Source organism: Dysidea avara, chromosome 3, assembly GCF_963678975.1.
Source record: "Dysidea avara chromosome 3, odDysAvar1.4, whole genome shotgun sequence".
In the NCBI taxonomy this organism is placed as follows: Eukaryota; Metazoa; Porifera; class Demospongiae; order Dictyoceratida; family Dysideidae; genus Dysidea; species Dysidea avara.
Genome location: NC_089274.1, coordinates 33,358,126 through 33,385,805, shown reverse-complemented (window position 1 = coordinate 33,385,805; position 27,680 = coordinate 33,358,126). Strand labels below are relative to the sequence as shown.

Here is a 27,680-nt window from a genome sequence, read left to right as displayed (position 1 = left end):
CACGTGAATATAAAATGTAGACAAAAAAGGTCCTCAAACGAAAAAAAAAAGGAAAAACACAAAATTCCTTGATTGGGAATCGAACCCAGGACCTCCAGTGCTTGAGCCCAGAGTCCTACCCATTGTGCTACGTGGCTCCCAACTACCGAATTCCTTTAGTTTGTACCTTATATCTATGCTTATATGTCTACGAGTGGAGTAACTTCTATGTAATAGATATTGAAGGTGAAGAAGAAACTAAAGCTGAACCCGACCCTAACCCTAATCCTAGCACTAGAACTACTTTTCGCGTCCCCGGCCTGAAGTTGAATCAGGTGCTCGGGGCAACCTACTAGACGCGTTCCCTAAAGTTGAATGCTCGGGGCAACCTACTAGACGCATTCCCTAAAGTCGAATACTCGGGGCGACCTACTAGACGTGTGCCCTAAAGTCGAATACTCGTGGCATAGCATACAACTAGTGTGCTTGATAGTGAGAAATTTAGTGGACTGCCGGAACAATAGCACTGACAAAACATTTCCGGCTGCCGGAACAATAGCAACTTCGTATACGAACTTACAAAAGATCGAGATACTCTAATAGAGCAGTCAGCTGGCCACTCTATAGAACAGTCTCATATTCTGTCCCTTAACTGCCACTGACTGCCAGTAGCTTGTTAATGTATATTTAATAACAAGGTGAAAAGTTTGTGCTCTCAAATTTAAAAAAATATCTTGCTAGGTGGGAACATAGATGGGGGGTTAAATATCTATGGTGGGAATCATGCTCCCAGAATGTCACCTATATCATTGTCTTCCCTTTTATAGCTGTATTCTTCATTCCATGTATGACCTTCATTGCTATAAGTTTACCCAGACTCTTTGACTTGCTCCACTCTACCGAGTTATTGTTGCTCTGGTTGTGTAGACAGTTGTTAGATCCAGACGGTGCGTGCACTTTCACAGTTAGCTATTGCATGTCAGTTTATAAATTCAATAAATATTTAGAGTTTGTACAGCAAGAAATTTTCTTCTTTGTGAGTTAGAAATAAAAGTTTCAGACTGATTTGATTGATTGATTTATAAATTACCCTCTGAGTCTCTGACAATTGGCAATTACCATTCTTCCTTGCCAGAGCAGCATAAAATACAAGCAAAATTAATGAACATAGCTAGCTAACAAGTACAAAACTTGACACATGCATACAAAACAAATATACATGAATACAAATGCAACAATATAACTTAAAGCAAAATTATAAAAATGACTGAACAAATACGTGAAAAAAACAAACAAACAGCAAGAACAGACACAACAGAGATTGGTCTGAAGTTGCCAGGATTGTCCAAAGCACCATGCACCTTTATGAACTGGAGTATATATGTGAGCACCCCACTTTGCAATGAGCGTTAAGAGTATAAGGTAGCCAATGGAGTAGCCTATTTTTTCAGGAACCTAAGACAAGCCATCTGGACCTGTGGACTTCCTAGGATCCAGAGAGTTCAGATGAAAGAGGACCAAAGATTCAAAAATCTCAGCAAATGTGAACGGATTGGTGTCACATGAAGTAGTAGGCATTGCAAAGTTGTCAGCTAGCAGATTGATGTGATGCTATTATAAGAGAGTCTGAAGTAAATGAATCATTCAATGCTGCGTTTATGGTATCAATTCTTCCAATTATGTTCTTAACGCATGACTACACATAAGAAGCTTTTTGGGGACAATTCTTGCTCTGCAACACTGATGACTGAAAATGATCTATCTTGGCTTGGTGTAGCTACCATGACTTTGAGGACAAATTTCTATTCCTATACTATCTAATAATTATATAAAAGAGATTTCTGATAGTTACATTCTTGGTCCTTTTCTTAAATAAAATAACATGTATCATTGTCTATATACATTGGTCATATCTCTGGAATGCTTCAAGGTATCAAGTTAATATTTAACACAATAATTATATAGATAAATATTCAGTCCCTTATATTTTAGCTACAAAAGAGAAAAATTGACCATTAGGAATGGAAATGTATATTTGTTTTGTATCCATGTGTTAAGTTTTGTACTTGTAGATGTTCATTATTTTGTCTGTATTGTATGCTGCTCTGACAAGGAAGAATGGTAGTTGCCAATTGTCAGAGGGTAATTATAATTTATAAATCAAATCAGTCTGATAATTTAAGAAACTTTTATTGCTAACTGACAAACAAATTTCTTGCTGTACAAACTCCAAAATCTATTGAATTTATAAACTAACTGTGAAAGTGCACGCACTCTGGATCTAGCAACTGTCTACACAACCATGTAGAGCAATAATAACTTGGTACAATAAAATCAGTGGAAGTGGAGCAGGTCAAAGAGTCTGGGTGAACATATAGCAATGAAAGTCATACATGGAGTGAAGCATACAGCTATACAAGAGGAAGACAATGATTTAGGTGACATTCTGGGAACATGATATTTTTTTAATTTGAAAGCTCTAGGACTGTTCACTTTGTTATTGCAGTTAAGAGACAGAATATGAGATTGTTTTGTTAGAGTGGCTGACTGCTCTGAGTATTTTAGAGTATCTCGATCTTTTGTTAAAAGTATCCCATCCAAAAACAGCTTATAGCTGTAAAAAAGTGCGCGTCCAAGTAAAGCATAGTTAACTGCGACAAAAAGTAATGATATCATAATGCGGCCATGTGCGAGGTGTGCAAGTTATAAAATTTATATTAGCTAATCAGATAATACAATGTTATTGTTAAAGTGTTAATGAGAACTATGTGCTGCTAGTTTATAAGTGTGTGAGCATCTTCATAAATGCCACACAAATTTAATTCTCAATAAAGCAATGTGTATAGATTCTCTGATAGCAATAAATAGTTTGAGTTTGGCCACCTTTCCTTTGTTCGTAGCATTGCCGTCAGGGGTGGATCCAGGATTTTTAGAAGGGGGGGTCTAAAGGTAAAAGTCACTGCACAGTGTGCGAAGCACGAACATTCTAGGGGGGTCTGGGGGCATGCCCCCCCAGGAAAAATTTGAAAATTCAACCCTCTGAGATTGAATTTGATGCAATTTGACACAAATTTATGGCCTGGTATGAGTACACATCAAAGATCCATATATTATACTAATGTACTTTGATTGAATGTCTATTGACTGTATTATTATGTTATTGTTATGTACAATTATAGGTAGCTACAGCCTAGTGGATTACTACTATGTCATTTGAATTGTCCCCATGCAGGTAAATTACAACAGAAGTTTCCTTGGCTGTCGAGTGGCAAACTCCTCAACTACTTCATCAGCCTCAAGTGGAATTTGATGATGATACTGCATCATTGCTAGCCCATTTAGTCTTTCTTGTGTCATAGTACTCCTTAAAGAAGTTTTGATTAATCGGGGCATACTGATGGATCTTTCACATTCACAGCTAGTGACTGGAACAGTGGCAGCGAATGTCAACAACGTATAAATGTTAGGATACAAATCCTTGTAAAGCTGTTTTAATGCCTTCTCAGGGGTGTTTAAGGCTTCTGCATCAGCTTTACATGTTTTTGACGACCAGTAGTTTTTCCATAACTCTAATTCTGCAGAAAAGCCCCTAGATAGAGGTAAATCATCTTCATAAAACTTTATTAACTCATCAAAATCTGAATTCTTGGTCTTTGTGAGGTTTTTAATTAGTTCTGATGGTAAAAGTTGAGCAACTGTAAGAGAAATTGAGATGAAGACTCTGTAAACCGAACATTTAGTTCAATGATCAGGTGATCTAGCATAGGAATTGTTGTTGTGCGCTTATAATACTCACTGGGACTATCGGATGGAAGGTTTTGCCTGTTTTGCTGTCTGTTAGTAACTCTTGGTACCGATTCTTCAATTCCGACACTCTGACATAATACTGTAACTTCATTGTATATTTGTGAATGATATCTCTCCACATCACACCTATGCTTAACCAAAGTGAATTTCACATTCTGAATATCTCTGTGAGCCCGAATTGCATCGACATAGTGACCTTGAAGTTTCACGGATAGCCCTTTGATGTATGACAGCACATTCTGTGTAGCCACCAAAGCTATGACAAATGAAAATCTGAACACTGTAAAAAACAGTGACTGGACATCTGATCTGGTTTCAGCATTCCATTCTGCTGGAGAACTGTTGGCTATTTCCTCCAAGCAGCATACTATTGGCATAAATAAATCCACAAAACTTTCAAAAGCCTCATGTCGCTCAATCCAGCGAGTACGACACATCTCCTTTATCTTCCTACGCTTTTCATTGGAAAACAGATTGTCAATCCACTTCTCCAAAGCCAACTGCCTTTTTGGAGAATTGCTAAAAAATCGTGATACTTTATCAGCTGACTGCATCATATTGCTGATTTCTCTGATAGTGCAAGATTTGGCATCACAGAGATTTAGTCTGTGTGAAGCACAGTGAGTGTACAATGCTTTAGGGTGTTTTGCGGTTATACAAGCAGCTGCACCTTTAGATTTCCCAGCCATAGCTCCAGCTCCATCGTATGCTTGACCACGAAGAAATTGCAACTGCAATTGCCATTTTTATAGTTGTGAAACTATGTCATTGGCAATTGCTTGTCCAGTAACCCCCGAGACACATTTATGAAATCCCATAAACACTTCTGTTGGAGATCCTTCATCAACATAGCAGATGCTAATTGATAGCTGCTCATCATTGGCCACATCTGTAGCTTCATCTGCTAGGACAGAAAAATAACATGCGTGACGAATCTTCTCTAAAATTTTGTTACGAATTAGGTCACCACAAATTGAAATGAGATCATTTTGAATAGTTTTACTGGTGTATATAGCATTGCCAGCAGCAGATTCAAGATGATTTGAAAGAACTTTATCACCAGCCTGTACACGAAACTTGAGCAAACCAAGAAATTACCATGATAGTTGTTTGGGTTTTCTTCAACAAAAGGTCTATCATCGCAGTGACCACGAAAAGCAAGGCCTTGCCTTCCACAAAAAAATACTGTCTCTGCTACTGATCGGAGCTTCAGTCTGTTCTCAGCTGGTGTCTTGATGTTTGCGGTGTTTAGTTGGAAATCTATTCTTGCATCAATGTTTTCCATACTTCTAACAAACATATTTGCATCTTGTACTGCATTTTGATGAGTTTTGTTTCCTTTGGAATTTCCAAGGCCACGAAAATGCTTCCCCAATAGCTCCGTGGCTTTTTTAAAATTAGTGAAGGGCCTGGTTACAAAAACACCAAGTTCCTTCACAGTTGGCTCGGTCTTACCAAATAGAACACAATACTTACAGTATCTTCCACTTTCTGACTCAGAATATACCAAGCCAGGATTTTTCTCTAGCCATCTGTGTTGGAAATGTCGATGAATCTTGTTAATCACATGAGTGAGAAATTTGTAGTTGATAGAAAGAACATAATACCTTTTCAATAGAAAATATTTTTATTGATCTGCGAGATTGATTCGAAATTTTAATTGTGCAATCTTTCCAAAATCCCCACTACTTATTGCATCCTGAATAGCTAATTGAGTCTGGTCATTACCAGCACTAGCAGACTGTTGGGCATCACAAGTGGGAAGATCACTGCTGTTAGCAATCTCTGACCGAGTGGACCATGATAGATGACTGGTGGTGTCAACTGCAACGCCATCATTGCTACTAGTGTTATGCCCCTCTAGGTCATTTTCCGACTCTGTCTGAATTGCTCTCCTCACTCAGTACAATGGCCTGATCATCTTGCTGTGAAGATTCCTCTTCTGAATCCAACACAATCACATCATCATCAGAAATTGTTCTGTCATCAGCCTCGAGCTCGTCATCAACACTACCAGTGCTGTGACAATACAAAGTACATAACTATGCTGTAAGTTTTAAATTACCTAGCTAGCTACATTGCACTACTAGTTACAATTAGCTATGATACGCGATGATGCGGTAAAATTAGTTTTGCGGATTATCTAGCAATTCATAGAAGCCTTAAAAATATAATTAGCGGCGAAGCCACACAGTAGCTCAGTTGGCGTGCAGCTGCGTGTCGGCATCATTGCGCTGTAACTAACCTTGTACACGTGGACGTTGTATTTGTAAAATAACGTTGCAAATTGGCTCTTTGTCACTGGCAATGTCTCAGAAATCCGTCCACGAACCGGCGTTGCTAGCCTCATCACTACTCCTGTAACGCTTTGCAGCCATATCGCACGTGAGTAATAGCCAACGCTTAATTAATTATCATTATGCGCTTATTAGTAAGCGCCTATAATATATATATATATCCTGAAGGGAGGGTCTCCAGACCCCAAAGACCCCCCCTGGACGTATACAGGAAAGGCGGCCAAACTCAAACTATTTATTGCTATCAGAGAATCTATACATATTGCTTTATTGAGAATTAAATTTGTGTGGCATTTATGAAGATGCTCACACACTTTTAAACTAGCAGCACATAGTTCTCATTAACACTTTAACAATAACATTGTATTATCTGATTAGCTAATATAAATTTTACAACTTGCACACCTCGCACATAGCCGCATTATGATATCATTACTTTTTGTCGCAGTTAACTCTGCTTTACTTGGACGCGCACTTTTTTACAGCTATAAGCTGTTTTTGGATGGGATTTCAATACTTTTTGTTAGAATAAGCAATGCACTGTTGATAACAGTAGGTGAGTTTCCATGGTTTTGACAGAAACCCCAGATTACAGTGACAGAATATTAAAATATAACTGTAATTTTAGTGGCCAGGGCCGCCCACATGGGGGGGGGGGGGGGGGGTAACTGGGGTATTTTCCCCCTGCCCCAGCCCAAAAGGGGCCCCTTGATTGCCTGTTTAAATGTCCATTGAATCTGAAGAGAGATCTATGTGATAATTTCAAGTGTTAGGTTTGACATGCTCCATTGTAGTCCTAGAATAGTTAAACATGCTGACTTGTTTCACTCTTGTTCCTTTCTTTTCAGCAACCTCTATTTCAATACTTTATAAAGACATTATTGCACTAGTTTATGCACTATTATAAATACATTTATGGATAAATATGCATGAGATACTGTGCATAACATGATAATGAGTACAGTCCCAGGTTGACCTTGGGAATTTTATCGTTATACACATGCAAGCTTTGCTATATAGTTATTTGTATACCGTAACTTGCTTTTTTTCGTTGTAAAATAATTTTTGTATGCCGAACCTTGTACAAAATTTCTTATACAAAAATTTTAATAGAGCAATCATTCATGTAAATCATCCAAAATAGTTTTACACGAAAATTTTTATCATGAATTCTTTTGCACGAAAATAAAGCGAACTACAGTAGTAGCGCTGTATACAGTGTAAATGTATTTATACAAACTGTAGAATAAACAATATAATTATAAAGATTTATTTCCAGCATGTCTTTGATTTCTCAAACAATGTATTGATCAGTGTCTTCAAATCTGACACTTGAATCACAAAAAATAAATAGGCCCAACTGGTACAAGCAAACAATGTGAATGCAATCCAATGCAAAGCCAAATTAATGTTTGCATCTCCATTCATCAACATTTCTCTGATTGGTTCACATTCAGGACTGTATCCACCAGCTGTGCAAACAACAAAAGCTGATAAATCATCTACAAAAGCATTAAAGTTACGCAATTGAAAGCTAATGGCATTTGTCAGTAAAACTGTTGTTAGCCAGAAATAACAAAAAACTATCAGTAACTTTATCTCTGCAACTGAAAATGCAGTAAAAATGAACTTCTTGAGTGAAAATCCAGTTGCTTGGTGGTTAGACTGTTTTTTGTAATTCTGCAAAATATACATAACATTAAAATAGTTATTAAGACATACATACTCTACAATAGTAGTGTATAGTAGGGACCACAAAGGAGTAGGCATGGCCCACGAAATAAAATCACCCCAAAAACAGCCTCGACTTTCCCTGACGACAATGGGGCAGTATTGGATAGGTAAAACTAAGCCCAAAAAAGCTTTCAGATCGACCCGAAATGTTTTCAGCAAGTTGCTACGGAATTAAACAAAAAATTTAACGGAATTTTCTACTGACTGAGTAAGTAACTGACTGACTGATGCCTTCAGACAAGCGTAACTTGATAACGGCTAAGGCTACGGGCTTGATTTTTTCACTGTTCAACATTGCTTCGGCTCGAGAGGTGTCTTTTGGCATACTGCAGTACGTACAATGCATTCTTCATGGACTTACCAGTGTCCTCCTTTGTGTCCCATTCATCTTTGCTGACAGCAAAAAGTGTCGATTTGGTGGTAGCACGTGATGGCTTGCCTTTGTAATGAAAATCATCCGTACTTTTCATAGTGGCTGTTTTGATTGCAGAGGTACTTTTCAAACAGTTCTTGATTCATACTGCTGTGTAACGGGTTAAACATAGCCGACAACAAAGTGCATATCAAAACTACTCTGAATATTTTGTCAAATCACAGCCAAAACTTCAATGGTCAAAATTTTTTTTCACAAAATTCTAAGTTTTACCCTTAATTCTAAAGAATTAATCACTAAAAAGATGTAATATCTACTTTATAACCTTTTCACTACCTCAGGCTTGTCAAACAAGCTGATTAAAAACACCTTGTCATTCCTTGTAATTCCCTTGTCCAATACAAAATACATGCATTTTGTAATATATTCAGAAAACACAAAAGTACAGGCATTAGCACCCATAATTTCTACAGCACATTATACAATGAAAGAAATGCCGTATACAATGCCGCCCATACTGGAGTTGTAATGTTACCACAGTGTCACTTATTCATTGTTGATTACGGTATAATGCACACTCCATACAATAGCCTATTGGAGAAATTGATTACGCGGGTGGACAAATCCCAAAAGTACAGACTGTTATCCTCCACCAAATCCCCAAAACTTGGTATCATTGTATGTGTTGAAGCATACTGATTAAGAATCCACCCGTTGAGTGTTTAACTGGTAATTTTACAGAGAAGTACTCAAAAAACCTTGTTTTTCCAGCATTTTTTTACATACCTGATGATGTGTAATTCACCAGAACAAGGCTCTTTCTGTCCTTCCCGTTCATCTCAGAGCAAAATCTAATACACCACAGGACTCGCATGACATTAATGAATTCGATAAACCAAACGGTGTTTCCATAAAACTGAAGTATCTGGAAGATATAGTGGTTTGTTTATGAGGTGGTGTAATTTTTACCGGAAACAGGCAAAACCTTGCAGAATCTGGTAAATTTGACATTAGTTTTGATATGGTAATGGATACTTTATTTTCAGACAATAATTGATATAACTGGGGCGGGCGGCACCTTTTTTCTTTCGGTATGTATGGATTGCAGAGGCGCTTTTCGTACAGTTCTTGATCCAAAATGCTGCATGTGTAATGGGTTGAACATAGGCTGACAACGAAGTGTAATGGATACTTCACTTTTCAGACGATAATTTATAGCTATAGCTGGGGCACGCAGCATCATTTCAGATGCGGTATGCATGGATTCACCAGTCATAATAATTATTTACAAAAAAAATTTAACAAACAAGTACACAGAAAAATCTGGAATTTTCAACTAGCCCTAGTTGAAAATTCCAAATTTTTCTGTGTACTTGTACAGCATAATAGCTTCAGCTACTATAATGTTCAGCAAGGAAAAGCATGCACCAACTATATGAAGGTGGTTGCTATCCAAGGTTAACTACTACACGTTTGTGTAGTAGTAGCATATCCATAGATTTTATTTGAATCTTTAAATGACTGACCTCAATCATTTTTATTAAATCCACATGGTTCATCTCAAAACAATATTTCAATTAAGAAGACAGTACATAATCCTGGTTTCTACTTCAAACATGCACTAACAGCAGCATATTTAGGTACAAACTGCAGCTCTTCAAGGGCGACATTTTAAACGATTGTCGCTGTGGTATGACTATACTTTAGGGACATGCAGTTAATATTGTGAGGCAATTAACCGGTACAATATGGTATACATACTGTAATATGTACTTCAGTACTAATACCCAAATTACACTATTGGAAAATGTTTAGGATAATCTACAAAATTTTGCATCTGTGGTACCATCCAATATTTAGCTTACACCCAAGTTTTCCCAGTCTCTTTGTACCTTTATGTGTGTTTATGAGTTTGTGTATGCATGTGTGGCTATTGTACCTCAGAATACACTGCCTGAAATTTGATTGCAAACCAATGAAGTCAGATATCATATAGTACAGTAGTACTGCATAGGGATCATGGAGGTTTGCACCTCCTCACAAAAGATATTAATCAGAAACCACCCTCACAATACCTTCATGGTGCCCTGACATTATTGATTAGATATAACCAAGCTCAAAACGGCCTTCAGTATGACCTGAAGTGCTTCTAATAGGTTGCTACAAATTTAAAAAAATAACAACAAAAAAACTTTATGTAGTGGACTTTTTCTGACTGACTGACTGACTGACTGATGTCTTCAGAAAAGTGTAACTCAATAATGGCTAAGGCCATGGCCTTAATGTTTTCACTGTTTGATGTCACTTCAGCCCGACAGGTGCCTTTTGGCATATCCAGTACATACAATGCATGCTTCACAGACTTACCTGTGTTCCTTTGTGTACCATCTATATTGGCTGACAACACAAGGTGTCAATTCACGGTAACACTGTGTGATGGCTTCCCTGCATTAGTAACATGAATCATTCATTTGAGTTTTCTGTTGTGACTGCATTGATTGCAGAGGTCCTTTTCACAGTGTTCATTGTTTGTATTGCTGTACAATGGGCTGAACATAGCTGAAAATAAGCATGATGGCTACTTTTGATAGTTGGGACACTTGTTCGGACAAAAACAATAAGCCTGGTGCCGTATGCATGGATCCACCAGTCAGAATAATGTAACAAAAAGTAAACAAGGAATTTTAGAGATCAAAAGTTGTGAGGTTGCCTGCATCTGAAGATATACTATAGTGGACATTAATCCCTAATTCAGTCATGGGTATAGACTGAACTAGGAAGCTTAAATACCTAATAAACGTTACAGGGAATAACTACATGGACTGAAGTAAGGACTACTCTTTAGCTATTCCCTTGTTTCACTACTGTTTTTTTTGGTACTTCATCCAATTTAAATTTCCAAAATTTTCTTCTTACTTGTGCACTTAATAAATTCCAGAAACGGATTCCCATCCTCTCTGTACTTAACGCTAAGTGATAAAAGGGATACAATTCTTTTTTTTTATGATAGTTATGTTCACACAACAGTACGCTTACAGGTATAGAAAGCGATGGCCAATAATAGGCTACCTGCAGCTTGGGGGAAAAGGGGACTACAGTTGGATTTGTTGACCTTGGTGTGTGTCAACACAAGACATGCTATACTCGTTCATTATAATTACTTTAACTATGTCATATGTGACCCCTGAGCAAAAAACTGAATTGTTTGCATTTCCCTCAAACTTCATTTTTTTATGACTTTTTGTTGCTTAGAAGGAAAAGCCAATGGGTTGTTAAAGTTTCAGCCTTACCTGGTAAGTGCTTTCGGAGTTATAACAATAGACAACCAGAAAAGTAAAACAATCGATTCGTACAGTGCTTGTATGGAAAAAAATTACATGTGCTCAATTAATTGATCATAAATCCTGGACTACAGAGTTGGGACTCATGTCATTCTATTCACCATAAACTGGGGCATTCATCAGGGTATAGTTTTTGGCCCATGCTATCAAACAAGAAGGCTGTTCAAACTTATAAATGGCGACAATAAAGTTACATTTTACCACAACATATAAAACAAACACACATAACTCAATGTTTGCTTCATGGTACAAAAACAAAACAAAGATATTCTTACTCTCCATGACTGAGTGAATAATAGATATTTCAATTAGTGTCTTCCTCCACTGTTTACTAAAACGATTAAATTTATTTATGCTGCAAGCATTTTTTACCCAACGTATTTCAATGGCATTTATCTAAAACAAAGAATTATGTAAACAAGCCAAGTTCTCACTCCAGGCCACACATTCCATACCATTTTTTACACTTAAATCAGCAATAGTATTTACATGCCAACATATCAGATAATTATCATGTTTTCTCGTAGGCTTCTATTTCATTCCAAGATTTTGACCAGGCCAAAGAAACCATTTATTTGGGAAAGGTGCAAGTGACACCCAGTGTTCAATTGAATTTGAGTTATGGTAGAACACTATAATTGAAACAGTAAGCATACAGAACCTTTGTACAGTGTGTTGAGTACATCAGCAAGTGTAGTGAAGGCCTAAAATGATTGGAAAACAGGCGTTTGATGCATATTTGCATACACGTGGGCTTGCATGGACAACTCACGTGATTACTAGTAATACCTTCATCCTTCAGAGGGCTCTAAAATAAGTTTAAAGAAATAGCACCAGCAAGGGAAAGTACTGAAGTCACCAACAGTAGACTCCCAGACCTCCAGGAATTTATTTTCCAAATGTGCTGGAAACACCCCTGGCTTATAATTGAAGACAGGTGTTTATTCAAATGTGGCTTTTGTATGAGGAAATTAGATACACAATTTGGGACACCATATGAAAATGCATTTTTACCTGATTGGCATAATGCATGTCAGTAGTTACCAATTACCCCAGTAGTGGTCAAGAATATAGGATCTTGCTAAGTTGTAAAGCAAACACTGCAGAGCTGGGTGATGGGACTTAGATTATTCTATTTGCACACTTTACAAAAACCCATATAAAATGCAAATGCGTATCTCAATTTTCTTGAACTTTGGTGCATGTTAAGAATGCATTGTGGCAAAATCATGTACCAAGTTTGGTGCAAATCTGATAAATATTCATAAAGCTACAGACAATTATTTGCATAAAAAGGTCGACTTTTTGTCACACCTAAAGGGTAAACTGCTTGTGGTAATAACTTAAAAATCGGTATCGGTGTAAGTTAACCATCATACATTTTAAAATCAGTACTGTGTGATACTATTTGTCAGCATATGTGGAACCATGTTGATTTATCAGTATACTGTGTGTTTGTATGCATGAAGCCACACACTTATGGGAAATGTGTTTTCCTGTCTGTAAACAGATGTGGAAACATGCCTACTAACTGATCGTTACTTAGTTATATCATATAGCTACCCATTATATAACTCAATATGCTAGTCGATTACCCAAAACATTGCTCTTGGCTAGTTAGCCTTGTTGCACAGAATGCACACTTCACTTAAAATTAATCCAGGTGAAATCCAGATCTGACCCAGATTGCTATCTGGGTCAGCAGGTCATGTGGATCAGTTGTAGTGATACGGTTTCATTTGCTAACATGTTATTTGTTTATAATACCCTAACAGGGTGCACATTTTGTCGAGGAGTAACCAAGCTGCACATTTGCATTTTATACTGAACTGTATGAAAAGAAGAAAAAATAGGTCCCTGGAAGCAAAGAAAAAAACTTGAGGGCTTGTATTTCACGAACATATAACATGATTTTGCTGAAATTTGGAATGTGAGGTGCCAAAGGTGGCCGTCAGCTATAATGCAAAAATCATGTGTTTTTGATTAGGGACCCTGGAGCTATGCATTTGTTAAAAACATGTTTCTTTTCTTCCTGTCAATATACCTGTGGCGCTGCAATACCATGTGCCTTGATGTATGTATTTATATATGTACCACTTTCACACCTCAGATCAAAGGAAAGCCAGTGCATATATATCACATATCGCACTGACTCAAAATGTTAACAAGATAATACGCACTGCTACCAGTGCGTATATCTTGTTAACTTGAGACATTGCACACCTTGTGGGAGTGCACACTATATCCAGAAATCATCAAATTTCTTTGATGTTATACTGTTATCCTCTTCTCTTATATAAAAAATCAAGCAAGCTGTGATTGTGGGATTCAATTTTAATACATCAATAGTAGTTTGTTTTTTACTTTTGTAAATGTAGCAATTAAAGTAACATACTAGTCTCTTAAAATTGCTATATTAGCAAAAACTACTCTTTAATGTATTAAAATTGAATCCCACAATCACAGTTTGTTTGGCAAAATTCAATCCCACAATCACAGTTTACGTGGTTCCCTATATAAGAGAAGGGTATAGCAACTAAAAGTTTTGTTAATTAGGTGGGTCTACATGCTAAAGTAGAACATATTAGTTATACCACGGGCACTCGTGCTTTGCCTGTATATACGCACTCGGGCCTGCAGCCCTCGTACTTGTGCGTATATATCAGGCATAGCACTCGTTCCCATGGTATAACTATCACATATACACCTGTGGTAAAGATCAAAGGTGCTGCACTGTGGGATGTACTATGGTTTGTGACTATGCTTGCCATAATTTCACATTATCCCCAAAATCCTCAGGTATAATGGTAAACAAGCCCAATAACAAGCACCTAGATTGACTTACTATCATCTTAACATAATGTACCTGAAAACATAACTCAATGTCACCTTCCTCCTAGCATGGATACTTCAGAATGGTGTACATTCGTCTAAACCTGAATGCTGACTGCACCGATTTCTATCACTAACTGGTACTTTTTCACTACAAATTGCTTGTTTCATCTACTGGGGTGTAGCATCACTCAGGATATGACTGAAATATATGCACTCTCCCTCAAGCGCTGCATGCTCTCAAGAGTCCTGCTTATACTATCTAATCCAAAACAGCCAAGCTGTAAAAAAGAGTGCGGCCCTCAAAAAGGCTATGGTGAAAAAAGATGTGAAATCCAAGGTGGCGGCCAAGAAATGGCTGTGATGGTAAATTAATGGTAAAAATTTTAATAATGACAATTCAGGTGAATTTTGGTGCCGCCTGACCTCACCATAGCCTTTTTGAGGGCTGCACTCTTTTTTTTACAGCTTGGCTGTTTTGGATTACATTTCATTTCTTTTTGTATTTGTATACCCCAAAGCCAGCCTATGGCCAGCTTTGGGGCTTTTTTAACCTATCTTTTTTCTTTACCACAGGAAGAAGAGAAAGATGAAGTTTTTAAATACGTTAACTAATTCTGATTTTATCAGTAAATGTACAAATTATATATATAATAACACATTTATTACATGTTAATTTTTCCCTATAGATATAACTTGTTTGAAACTCTCTACAGGGTGATTTGTTTGTAGCTGAACTCCCTACAAAGTAACTTCTTCTAGCTGATCTTTCTACAGGGCGATTTGTTGGTAGCTGAGTTCTCTACAGGGTGATTTGTTTGCAGCTGAACTATCTACAGGGTGATTTGTTTGTAGCTGAACTCTGTACAGGTGATTTGTTTGTAGCTGAACTCTCTACAAGGTGATACTTCTAGCTGATCTCTCTACAGGATGACTTGTTTCTAACTGAACTCTCTACAGGATGATCTGGTCATAGCTGAACTTTCTACTGGGTGATTTGTTTGCAGCTGAACTATCTACACGGTGGTTTCTTTGTAGCTGAACTCTCTACAATGTGACTTCTTCTAGCTGAACTCTCTACAGGGTGACTTGTTTTCTCTACAGGGTGACTTGTTTCTAGCTGAACTCTCTACAGGTGATTTGTTTGCAGCTGAACTCTCTACATGGTGGTTTCTTTATAGCTGAACTCTCTACAAGGTGGCTTCTTTTAGCTGATCTCTCTACAGGGTGATTTGTTTGTAGCTGAACTCTGTACAGGTGATTTGTTTGTAGCTGAACTCTCTACAAGGTGATACTTCTAGCTGATCTCTCTACAGGATGACTTGTTTCTAACTGAACCCTCTACAGGGTGATCTGTTCATAGCTGAACTTTCTACTGGGTGATTTGTTTGCAGCTGAACTATCTACAGGGTGGTTTCTTTGTAGCTGAACTTTGTACAAGGTAACTTCTTCTAGCTGATCTTTTTACAGGGCATATTTGTTGTAGTTGAGTTCTTTACGGGGTGATTTGTTTGCAGCTGAATTCTCTACATGGTAGTTTCTTTGTACCTGAACTCTCTACAATGTGACTTCTTCTAGCTGAACTCTCAACAGATTATTTTTTTCTAGCTGATGTCTCTACAGGCTGATTTGCTTGCAACTGAACTCTCTACAAGGTGGTTTCTTTGTAGCTGAACTCTCTACAAGGTAACTTCTTCTAGCTGATCTTTCTAGAGGGTGATTTGTTTGTAGCTGAATTCTCTACAGGGTGATTTATTTGCAGCTGAACTATCTACAAGGTGACTTCTTCTAGCTGAACTCTCTACAGAGTGATTGATTTTTTTGCAGCTGAGCTCTCTACATGATGGTTTCTTTGTAGCTGAACTCTCTACAAGGTCATTTCTTCTAGCTGATCTCTCTACAGGGTGATTTGTTTGTAGCTGAACTCTCTACAGGGTGATCTGTTCATAGCTGAACTCTCTACAAGGTGATTTGTTTGCAGCTGAACTCTCTATATGATGGTTTCTTTGTAGCTGAACTCTCTACAAGGTGACTTCTTCTAGCTGATCTCTCTACAGGGTGACTGGTTTCTAGATGAACTCTCTACAGGGTGACTTACATGTAGCTGAATTGTCTATCAGATTAACTGTTTGTAGCTGAATTCCGTACAGAATATCTTGCAATGTAATATAATTCTATAATGGAGTAAGTTATAAACGTAGCTGAATGCTCTATTAGGGTGACTGTTCTATTAGAGTATCTCGATCTCGCATTTGCTACACGTAGTTGCCTTTCGAATCATAACTCAGTGGTTTGTAATCCGATTCTTCTGTACTACTGCAAGGACTTTCTATGATGCTTATTCCAGCTACATACTGATTTTCAGGTCATTGCTCTAAGCGGTTTGCCGCGTAGAGGTGAAAACTAATAGTTTTTTTTATTCATAAAAATCGATCGCGTAATTTTGACACAGGTTGGGTTTTGTGTTTATATCTCCATGGTCTTTATCTCGATTCCTTTCAAACCACAAAAAGGCACTCCTACGATGGTTACTCCATCTACATATCAATTTTTAACTCATTCCTCCTAGGGGTTTACCCTTTAGGCGTGATAGACCTTCGACCTTATTTTACGCACATAATTGGTCATACCTCCGTGAATGTTCATCGGATTCCTACCAAAGTAGCACTTGCAATCTGTGCTGGGGGTGGTAGGAAAGGGCAGTCCATCAAGCCCAGGTTAAAAAAAATAAACCAAAGTTGGTACTGAGATCCGCCTTTCAAGTGTGCCAAATTTCAGCCCGATTGGAGTACGCATTCGTGTTTTACAGCGGATTTTGCGAAGTGTGCAAAATGAAGATGAAGAAGAAAAAACGAAGAAAATAAAGCAAAATTTTGTTCGCTCTTATCTCGGAAAGGGTTTCATTACTTTCACATCGTTTGATGCCTCACGTAAAATTAGGTAACAACATTGCGTTAGAGGCGCTTTAATAAAATAATTATTAAGCACTGACTGAGACACGCGAGGACACGCTTTATCAAACCAGATACATAGAATCTAATGGGGAGAGGTAACAGCAGCCAGCTAGTGTTCTGAGACTAAGGGGTCTGCCAGAATAACAGAGGTAAGCAATGGCGGATCCAGGATGGGGCATTTGGGGCAAATGCCCCTCCCTAACCTTGTGGAGGAGCCAGCCATACTTCTGATTAAAATAGCTACTAAACTTTGTCAGGCCAAGAAACTCATGAAAATATGCACATATTACAAGCATTTATTACAAATTCACCTGAAACCAAAGCGAACCAAAGTCAAACTAGCCGTGAAATTGTCTTTCAGCACCTTCGTACTAAGCGCCTCTAAAAATAATTATCGCGTCGCAGTTGTTTAAGACATTCAGGGCCTTTAAAACAACTTGTAAGACTGTACAACTATCTGAAAAGGCCAAAATGGCAAAAATCAACAGTGAAACACTACTAAAATGCAGCACTGAACTAGAGAATCTGGCTCTCCCCAACCACTTACAACTTAGCCTGTTTGTGCCCCTTCCCTTGCCAACTCCTAGATCCGCCCCTGGTAAGTAATGTATGCAGCAGTATGTATCACATCACCACCAAGATCACTTTAATATGCCTGGTTGTAATGTTTTATGCTGTAATACTGCTATTAATGCTATGAACGGAAGTCTTAACACAGACATGGTAACAATTTCCTTCACTCCAGATATATTTCAACCTGCCTTGGTCATTTATAGTAAGTCCAGAGGCTCAGATTGCCCCATGCAGTTGCAGTGGTGTTGATGGTTTTGCAGCAGTGTTCGTAGTTGAAGTATTCTTTACTAGAGGAATAGCATAACTGTAGCTAATGGATAATACTGTAGCCTCTTTCCCAGGGGTCTGAAACTCACATAATCTTACAATTTCTGAAACAGTTTTTGTTACTTTCACATTGTTTGATGCACCTCTACATACCATTATGTAACAACACTACATTATAGGCACATTGATAAAGCACTGAGACACGTCAAACTCAATAGGTGACAGCAGCCAGTCTTGTGATGACTGAAGATGATGTGCGACTAATTGGTCTGCCAGGATAACAGAGGTATGTATGCATTATGTATCACATCACCTCTGCAACCTTCCATTATTATCCTTGAGTGTACTGTTTTAAAAATGCTATGAACAGAATTCTTAGCACATGTAAGCATGGTGATAATTTACTTCAGGGATATTTCAACCTACTGGTGACCATCTTTTAATAGGGACCTAGTGTACGTTTGTTTCACTGGGGTGTCACACAAGCACTCACTATTGGATGATCTGCGTCAAAGACAAAATTTACCTTAGCCTTTGGCTTACAGCTTTTGACCTGACTTGAATGCATCTTCCTGAAATTTTGTCTACTGTTTTAGGTTTAATTGTTAGGTTTTCATCCCTGGCCACATCCAATGTGGCCATTTAGCATTTTTAAAAGTTAGTATAACTAGCTATAGTAAACCAAGAAAGCTGCTGTCTGGGCCATGTGAGCCAGCTAGATATAAATCCGTACACCTTCATTGTTACTTTAAGTGTTGAAGCTATTTAGGTTTATTATATCCATTTACCAAACACACCAGTCCTGTGCTTTAAAATTTCTTAATACATGCTAACTATATAATAACCAGGGGAGTAGGACAAGACCACGTGAATGCGTAATAATGTTCCACAAGTACTTAAAGTATTTCATGTGAACTGAATAGACCCTGTACAAAAAGTAGAGGAAGGGGCTTGATACATATTTTGCTCTATTTAGTTTGTTGCTTGCAATGGCGTGATTCATGATTGGAAAGATGCTGCTGTCATGGAAAGGGCTAAAAAGGGGGCTAGTTGTGGCCAAAAAGCTAGTTGTAAATGACTTTTGGCTAGTTGCAAATGGTGATTGGGCTAGTTCTAAAATTTAGACAAAATAGCCAGGTTTACTACAGGAAAGTATACTTACGTATTGTACCTCTTAACTCTTCTACAATTTACCACAGGGATTTGACTAAAAGTCTAAAGATACATCTTGAGATAGCCATTTCCTCAAAAATTTTCTATTTCATGGTCTACTACTCTGATTAAAAATTACTAGTTTTAATTTCTTTCTTACAGTTCACTATAAACTGAAAATCAACACATTCATCAAATCAATGCTTTCATGCACATAATTATATACATAGTTATTTTGTCCCTTCAACTTGCTAATTATTTCCAGATCTCAATCATTCTCTAAAATCATTTCCAGGTTCAATCTTGGCACACTTATGTTTCAAAATTCTTGGGGAGTATGCCCAGACCCCTAGAAATCCCTCTTTACTGCCACTTTGTCTCATGACTTTCACGTCAACAGTAACAGTAGGCATCAATGATTACAATACAATCGTTGTTGTATGATCTGTTACTTTCAACAGGTAGTATGACTATGGTTTAATAAAACATTTTTGTTAGTGCTTTGTAGTGCACGTGATCTTGTCTTACCCCTCTGATCTACAACTGTGAAAGATACATCATTGAAATCACAGTGAAATTGTTACAGAGCTTTGAAACATTTTAAGTTTTTCTATCTCGTAAGTTTTAATATTTATTTATAGGTAACTCTGAGTTTTAACACTTCTTCCCATCTCCCACTGTAGTGATATTTTGTAGTCTTGACTGTTGACTGTGAGTTTGACCACAATCACAGATTGAGATTGACTTAGTAAGTGATACGTGATACCCCTAGTGTTTTGTTTTATAAGCCTAGCACTACAATTAAACAGGTGATTCTGAAGTCACAGTCTAACCCCCTCCACCATACTCCAAATAACCCACACCCTGTTTGCCCATTGTAATCTATAACATCTGGGTTTTGCACCACTACTAGCAACTGTAGCAGGCTATCTATCATTGTTACCAAACAACCAACAACATACTTAGTAACCATAGATACAAGACAATAACCATACGTAAGTCCAGGAGCACGACTACCTGAAAACTTACATTCATAAGTGAATAGAATATAATGAAAGACTAAATACAACAATGGAGAGTGAGGGCTAGCAACAAGAAATCAAAACATAAAAATTTTGAACCATCCAGCACCAAGATGATTCAGGGAAAAACCCACTGGGTTTTACCCACATACGCATGTTACGCACATCAGTAATGACTGAGTTTCTATCTGTAGCTATGTATGTGTTCACTTCTTCATTTTGATGACAGTAGTGACTTTCCATGTAGAATTCTGCCGTTCTCCTAATACAAATGTCATTTTGCAAAGTTTTTTTTAGACATACTCTGTAAAATGAAATACAATAGTAATTGTTTTGTTTGTTTTTGTTAATGCAGGTAGCAATGATGTCATCGTCTAATTGTGGGTCAGTCATGACTACTCGCACAGAAGGTGAAATTGGCCAGTATCTCCTCATATTGTACATAGAACTCTATCATCAAGGGTGACTTTTTTGCTGAAGAGCTGCAGCATTTGCAATAGTGTGATGCTACACTGTGGTACATCGCTCAATAACTTTTTGTTCCAAGTTTTATGTACATGCTGTAACTGATCATATTATTGCTGTTTAAATATCACATCTTTTTATTTACAAATAACTAACCCTTTGTTATCACATCTTTATAGTAGATGCAATATTACCGTAACTTCTTTCTGTAACAGAACGTGTACAGTATGTTACCTCTATTACATTCAGATGGTAGCCCTAATAATTTATGAATGGAATGTGGCTTATTCGTAGTAATGCTTGACCTGCTAAAACATCCTGAAGCTTTTATTTCAAATGTCCTATGTGGTCCGACAATTTCACTGTTTTATATGTACTAGGAAACACACCATTTGGTCTTCTTTTCTGAATTTGGAACCAAACCATTATATCTTTATTTATTATACTGGACAGTCAGTAATTATTGATGCATCCAGTGGGGGGAGGGGGAATGCATAATCAATAGAGACACTAACAATAATGTTCATGTAAGTTTAGACAGTTCAAGAGTGTCATTATCTACAACTTCATAATTATCATTTGTACACTCAGTCAGATTGTTATCACCAGGAACTTGTCGCTTCTCCAACAGAGGGGACATTACTTGTTCTAAGTACGATTTCACCATTAAGTATTATTCACAACCTTTCCGTAGTTGACTCTCCAACAAACCCCATACATATTCACTGTACACAGAATCACAACTGCACTTTACCTTTGATTTAAACCCCTGGGTTACCATACATGAATTGGATCACTTCATCTGAAACCTATACGTACTTAATGTCCCTAGCAGTGCAAAACATGCTGTGCTGTACATGATACGAAAGCAATGGATTTTTAAACAACATTTCAGTCTAATAAATACAGTAGTTACAGTTGTACAGGAGCAGCTTTACATAGTAATAGCATGTTTCAAGCCTTAGTGAAGGGGGAAAGGGTCCTGATGTCGGGAAAGAGAATAGTGCACGTGCTGAATTGTCGCTGTTCAATATAGTGCAGACCAGCTAAATAAATTTGGACACGCTGACATGGTCCACATTCTGTGGGCATGCCTTACAATGACAGTGTACAGGACAAAGTTCTTGTAAACGATTTCAATTTAGTACATACTGTAACAATATAGTTGGTATTTTGAAGGCACACACATGTTGCTGTACCTTAATTTGTTTGCTACTGATTATGGAGGATGATTTGATGCCTACCAACAGAGGCGATTCACTTGGTTTGTATTTTAACTCAGACTCTACTGATTGTGTGCAGTGTAACACCATTTTGCAGTAAATGTACTTGAAATTTAACTGTTAGACTGGAGTGATTCAATTATATCTAATCACGAGCAAGAGTTGAATTTGCACACGCTGGATAACAAATGGCAGAAATGATAACCCTCTTGAGTTTACTTAATATTGGGACAGTCTGTACTAATATATTGCAGGTCCCTATGGTAAATGGGTGAATCCCCCAATTCCCTGTATCCCACCAGTCCCAACATAAGCAGTCCATTGTGTTTATGTTATGAAGTAACAGCTGCTCGTGCCTAATTGTATAAAATAACAAAGGTTATCTGCATGCGCAACATGGGGCAGGATACAAAACCTTGCACGAGACTGTACTATCAGCAAAGATTGCAAATGTAATTTAATGCCAATATTTCTGTATTAACTAATTCAATGAAATATTAAAAATTAATTTAAGGTGTTTAATCAAGCAATACAGCTACTCAACCTATACAGCACTGTGCATGACAATAAATTGATTTCAGTGGCTGCTTTGAGCTTCAGTAATGGTGGAGTAATATATAACATACACTTGTAGAATGGCATGACCCACACACTATAGCTAACTGTCACAAATGAAAGGCAGACAGCGCTGCACAGATGATTAGGTATGCAGATATTTAACAAAGTTTTACAGATACAACAGGAAGTACTGACGAAAGAAAAATTTGAAGAATTCACAATATTATTAATCAGCTTTGATGAAATAAAATTTGACGAAAAGCAAAAAATAACAGGTCTAAATGCTGACTTTTGAGGTGCTTATTGGACAAATTAACCAATTTGTCAAATTTTACTTTTGTAAAAATTTTCCTGTTGTAAATTTACAGTTAATATTGTTTCAGAAATTGTACTATAGTATTATCCATCAGCTACGTAGTTATGCTCACAGGCAATTCTAAGGGGAAGGGGGGATTCTGTAGGTCTAGTTCAACTAACAACACTGCAAAACCATCAACACCACTGCAACTGCATGGGACAATCTAAGCCTCTGCCCCTCTACTATAATTGACCAAGGCAAGTTGAAATATATCTGGACTAATGGAATTATCACCATGTCTATGTTAAGAATTCTGTTCATAGCATTGTAGCATAAAACATTACAACCAAGCAAATAGTGGTGATCTTGGTGGTGATGTGATACATACTCATACATACATAACTCACTTCTGTTATCCTGGCAGACCCCTTAGTAGCACGTCATCACAGGCCACTGGCTGCTGTCACCTCTCCCCAGAATCGAGGTTTGATAAAGTGCGTCAGTGTGCTTATTTTATAAAAGTACCTATAGCGCAGTGTTGTTACGTAATTTTACATAGGGCATCAAACGATGTGAAAGTAACGAAACCCATCTCGGAAATGGCTCGAGCGATTTCTTCAAATTTGGTATGTAGACTCCCATAACTGGGCGGCACGTCTGTAGCAAATTTGGTTCCAATTGGATAAGGGATCACAGAGCTACATAGGTGTGAAAATTGTGCTTTCTTTCTTCCTGTTATTATACTCACGGTGTGGCGCGCCGGCTTCTTGGGCCGCACGACACACTACCGTGTGTCTTGATATGATATACTCTTATTATAGTGCTAAATAAATATGTGTGTGCATACAATGTAACTATGTAAATATAAACTAAACTAAGGCATTGTACATGTTGTCATTCCTGTCAAGATACAGTTACTTGCAAAGTGTGATAAGAGTTTTAGCAGCTGCTGAACAATCAACCAAAAGCGTTACATGTACAATAATTCACATACATGTAAATATGCACTTACTTTACGTAAAATCCAAAATGAAGCAAACAATAGGCACAAACTAATTGTGGATACCAGTGTAAGTGGTAGTAGAAATAAATAAAACGTTATTGGTCCAGAACTAGGAACACAAAATAACGGAAAGCCAGCAAATTTATAATCACTAAAAATTGACACAATAGTAGGTGATACAAACCCACTGATCAATATGACAGTCATTTCTCCTACATAAACCAGCCTTCTGAATCGTTTGGAATCCAGCCAATGTTCAAACTTAAAAGGAAACGCCAAACTGCTGAACACATGAACCACGTGAAATGTCCAGAACATGACAAACATTGTTCCACCACCTAAAAGAACAAACCCTAAAGTGCAGAGAAAAATAATAACAAAATAATTATATTATAATGCAGTATGTATACATACATACACATGTATGAAGACTACAATACATATATTGCAATGTTAATATATGTAGGTGAGAGGCGTTCATGGACTTGAGGATTGGTGAAGGTAGCATGTTCTTATTATGATTTGGATGAACGTGTAGAACATTTATACAAAAGCAAAGACAATGAACAGATGTTGTTTACTTATGGCTAAAAAGGTGTGTGCAATCAATCAACAGTCTGTCACTTGTAGCATGACTTCATTATGTTGGCTGATGGTTTCTAGCCAGCTACTACAATATTAACAGACTACAATATAAGGGAAAATTATTGTTCAGACAGAATTAATGGCTATTCAAGAGTAAAACTTATTTGGACATTTGCTGCAACATTGCATGGCTATAAGACATAGTGCCTTGGGTGCAAAGCACAAACCTTTCAAGGGGGTCTGGGGACATACCTCCCCCCCGCCCATTAAAATGGAACGCTCTGAGATTGAATTTGAGACCAGTTTCAACTATTTATCACTGAATTGATGTACATACTTTTACTGAGAATAAATTGCATTTGTCAGTAATACGTGTACAATTTGTAGGATGCAGTGTTTCAAAATAATAAACTGAATGAATGTACATGTACTGCATGAAATTGAATATGTACATGGTTATCAGATGTACAGTTTCAGTTTGTATCCCTACATATGCCACATTATCTTTTGTACATTGGATAAATGTGATACAAATGGTAGTGTGGAATTAGTTATAATCAATGGTGATTCTAGACCTTACCTACAGGGGGGCCAAGTAGGGAACAGCATGACTACTGTTGTATGGCTGTAATATAAAGTAGAATTTTAGGGGAAGCTTCAGGATATTTGCAATTCGAAGGCTTGAAAACAGCCTAAAATTTATGCTAAAAACATTCAAAATGCTAAAAATAACAACGCCAATCTATAATGCAGCTTTTCCCCAAGATTTTTTTACATATTTTTCAGCAGGGCTACTGCATGCAGAACACTTAGGCATTTTTGTTCCACTCTCAACAACATTTGCACATTCTAACCACGAAATGACCATCTTAAACTCAACATCATATCTCCACTTTATAAAAATACTGTAACAAGTAGAAGGAAAAAATGGAATTTTAAGCTGGATTAGGGATCAAAGAACAAAAAAGCAGGGAAACAAGGGAACGGCTAAATCATTGTGAAACAAGGGAGGTTGCCTATACCTGCAGATATACTAGTGGACATGTAATCCCTATAGATGCCCACTAGTATATCTGCAGGTATAGGCAACCTCCCTTGTTTCACAATGATTTAGCTGTTCTCTTGTTTTCTTGCTTTTTTTGTTCTTTGATCCCTAATCCAGCTTAAACTTCCTAATTTTTCCGTCTACTTATTTGTTCACTTTTTAAATAACACAATTATGACTACTGAATCACATTAAAAGAAAGAATGGCCAGGCGAGGTGCCAGGCAATCCATAAAATAAATTGCGTCTGAACGCACGCCCCAATAATAAATTACGCACTGGAAAGTGAGGTGGCCATTACGCTTCGTTTGTAGCTATACTCTACTTGTTACACAGCGTTACAAACGAAGAACAGTACAAGAAACTTCTCTGCAATGAATCCAGTCGCTATGGAAAATGTGGGTGAAAAGCATGACACAGCCAGAGGGAAGCTGTATCGCACTATTGCAAATTGACACCTTGTGTTGTCAGCAAAAAGAACTGGACCACAAAGGAGGAAAAAGGTAGGTCCATGATTCGTGCATTGTATGTATTGTAGTTGGTGAAAAGGTACGTCTCAGGATGAAGCAATGTCGAATAGTGAAAAAATCAAGCCCGTAGCCTTATCCATTGTTGAGTTATGCTTGCCCGAAGGTATCAGTTAGTTAATCAGTAGAAAATTCAGTTAAATAGAACATCTTTAAAAATTCTATGTAGAAACATGTTGGAAGGGTTTGGGGTCACTCTGAAGGCATTTTTGGGCTTGGCTATGCCTAACCAATGCTGCCAAGCTGTTATGAAGGAAATTTGAGGCTGATTTTAAGGTGATATTTTTGGGCAAGAAAACTGCACGATCCCTACTGTACAGTACTGCTGTACTGTACGATTATTTTCCTCTTCTTCTCTTGGGAAAAAACATAAACTGTAATCCACAATTCAATAATTGCTCTAGTTTAAGCATGAACATCAAGTCAATCCTTCAATGGGATAAAGACTTTACACAGCGGTTGATAATGAAAGGTAATGATTCGATGATAATAATAATAATAACTATCTCAATACATGTTGTAAGCTAACAATTAAGAATTGATTGCCACAAATTTCCTACCAATGGCTGCATTTATTTGTAAACAGCATTAAACATAGCTGGTGGCCAACCATTATATTGTACTCTGATTACACAATGTAATAGAGCAGATCTGTGAGGACCCAACACCATAGTGTAACCCTAAATTTTGCAGTACACAGCATTTATTACAATGGATAAAATATTTACAGTACAGAGGTAATAGTTATAGCACACCCATTACGTTTGTACCTGATTTGTAAACATGATGCCTGACACTCAAGTGTGAAGTGGTTACAATTCAAGATACTGGGTGTGTTATTGTTTTGTGGTATGGGGTATGCATGGATCTACCCAAAGGGACTAATATTTGTAGGTGGAAGGAGAAAAGAACACTAAGCACTTAAGGTTCTGGCTAAAGCTATTCAAATATTGGCTGTTGATGAGAACTTTGTCCAGGGAATGTTACTGTCTTGGTGGTTTGCTAAATAGTTTTTTTTGCATGAACAATATGCATCATGCATACCAAAGCAACTGTGAAAAAAAGTGCGGCAGGTTTAAAAGTGGTGAAATTAAGGCAGCAGATGGCTACAACAGTATTAACGTTAATACATAATCTATATATTAATTCAATAACGCCCACACACGTGTTTTTTGAGCACTGTTCTGTCATTCTTGATTGGATTACAATCGCATTGGTACCATTCAAATCTAAAATTTGAGACAAATCTTTTGATCCAGGATTGGTGGAGATTTGATAAACTACAAGAAACACCTTTAAACCACCGTAACTACCTGAGGAAGACACAAACTCGTCCACACAACTTTCTGGAGACGCTTATCGTGTTACCAGCCTTCCCCATCCCAGCCTACACTAGACGTTTCTTTCCCCTGTGGACAACAGAACGAGAAACGTAAAAACCGAGGCCATAAAAATTTCAAACACAAACTCCTCCCAGATTTCCCCCCGATTAGCTTCAAACCCACTAGACCGACTACCCATCCAAATCAATGCGTCATAAGGTGGTTTTCGTGTCTATAATTACATGCAAACCTTGGTTGCGAGATACTTATCACTGTCAAAAGCCATTATAAGTTTACGATATGCATATACAGCGTTCTGGTATT

At 37.5% G+C, this 27,680-nt stretch overlaps 2 protein-coding genes and 1 long non-coding RNA gene across 3 annotated transcripts in view; all 3 read right to left on the bottom strand.

Annotated features, from left to right (window-relative positions):
• Positions 1-3,216: 3,216 nt before the first annotated feature.
• Positions 3,217-5,622, bottom strand: LOC136248469 (52 kDa repressor of the inhibitor of the protein kinase-like). Its single transcript, XM_066040248.1, has 4 exons — positions 5,515-5,622; positions 4,973-5,236; positions 3,776-4,517; positions 3,217-3,674 (listed from the first exon to the last, which is right to left on the bottom strand). The coding sequence occupies exons 1-4, from the start codon at positions 5,620-5,622 to the stop codon at positions 3,217-3,219; spliced, it is 1,572 nt and encodes a 523-aa protein (XP_065896320.1).
• A 1,647-nt stretch (positions 5,623-7,269) lies between these two features.
• The window catches only part of LOC136251914 (uncharacterized), a 50,186-nt gene continuing 29,775 nt past the window's right edge, over positions 7,270-27,680 (bottom strand). Inside the window, exons 6-7 of the mRNA XM_066044307.1 lie at positions 23,888-24,231; positions 7,270-7,763 (exon numbers count right to left, since the gene is read on the bottom strand). Coding sequence (XP_065900379.1) covers positions 7,353-7,763; positions 23,888-24,231 — 755 coding nt within the window. The 3' untranslated portion in view covers positions 7,270-7,352. The remainder of the gene's footprint in view (positions 7,764-23,887; positions 24,232-27,680) is intronic.
• LOC136251913 (uncharacterized) lies at positions 19,866-23,378 on the bottom strand. Its single transcript, XR_010699259.1, has 3 exons — positions 23,283-23,378; positions 20,953-21,002; positions 19,866-20,897 (listed from the first exon to the last, which is right to left on the bottom strand). It is a non-coding gene; the product is annotated as an uncharacterized lncRNA (long non-coding RNA).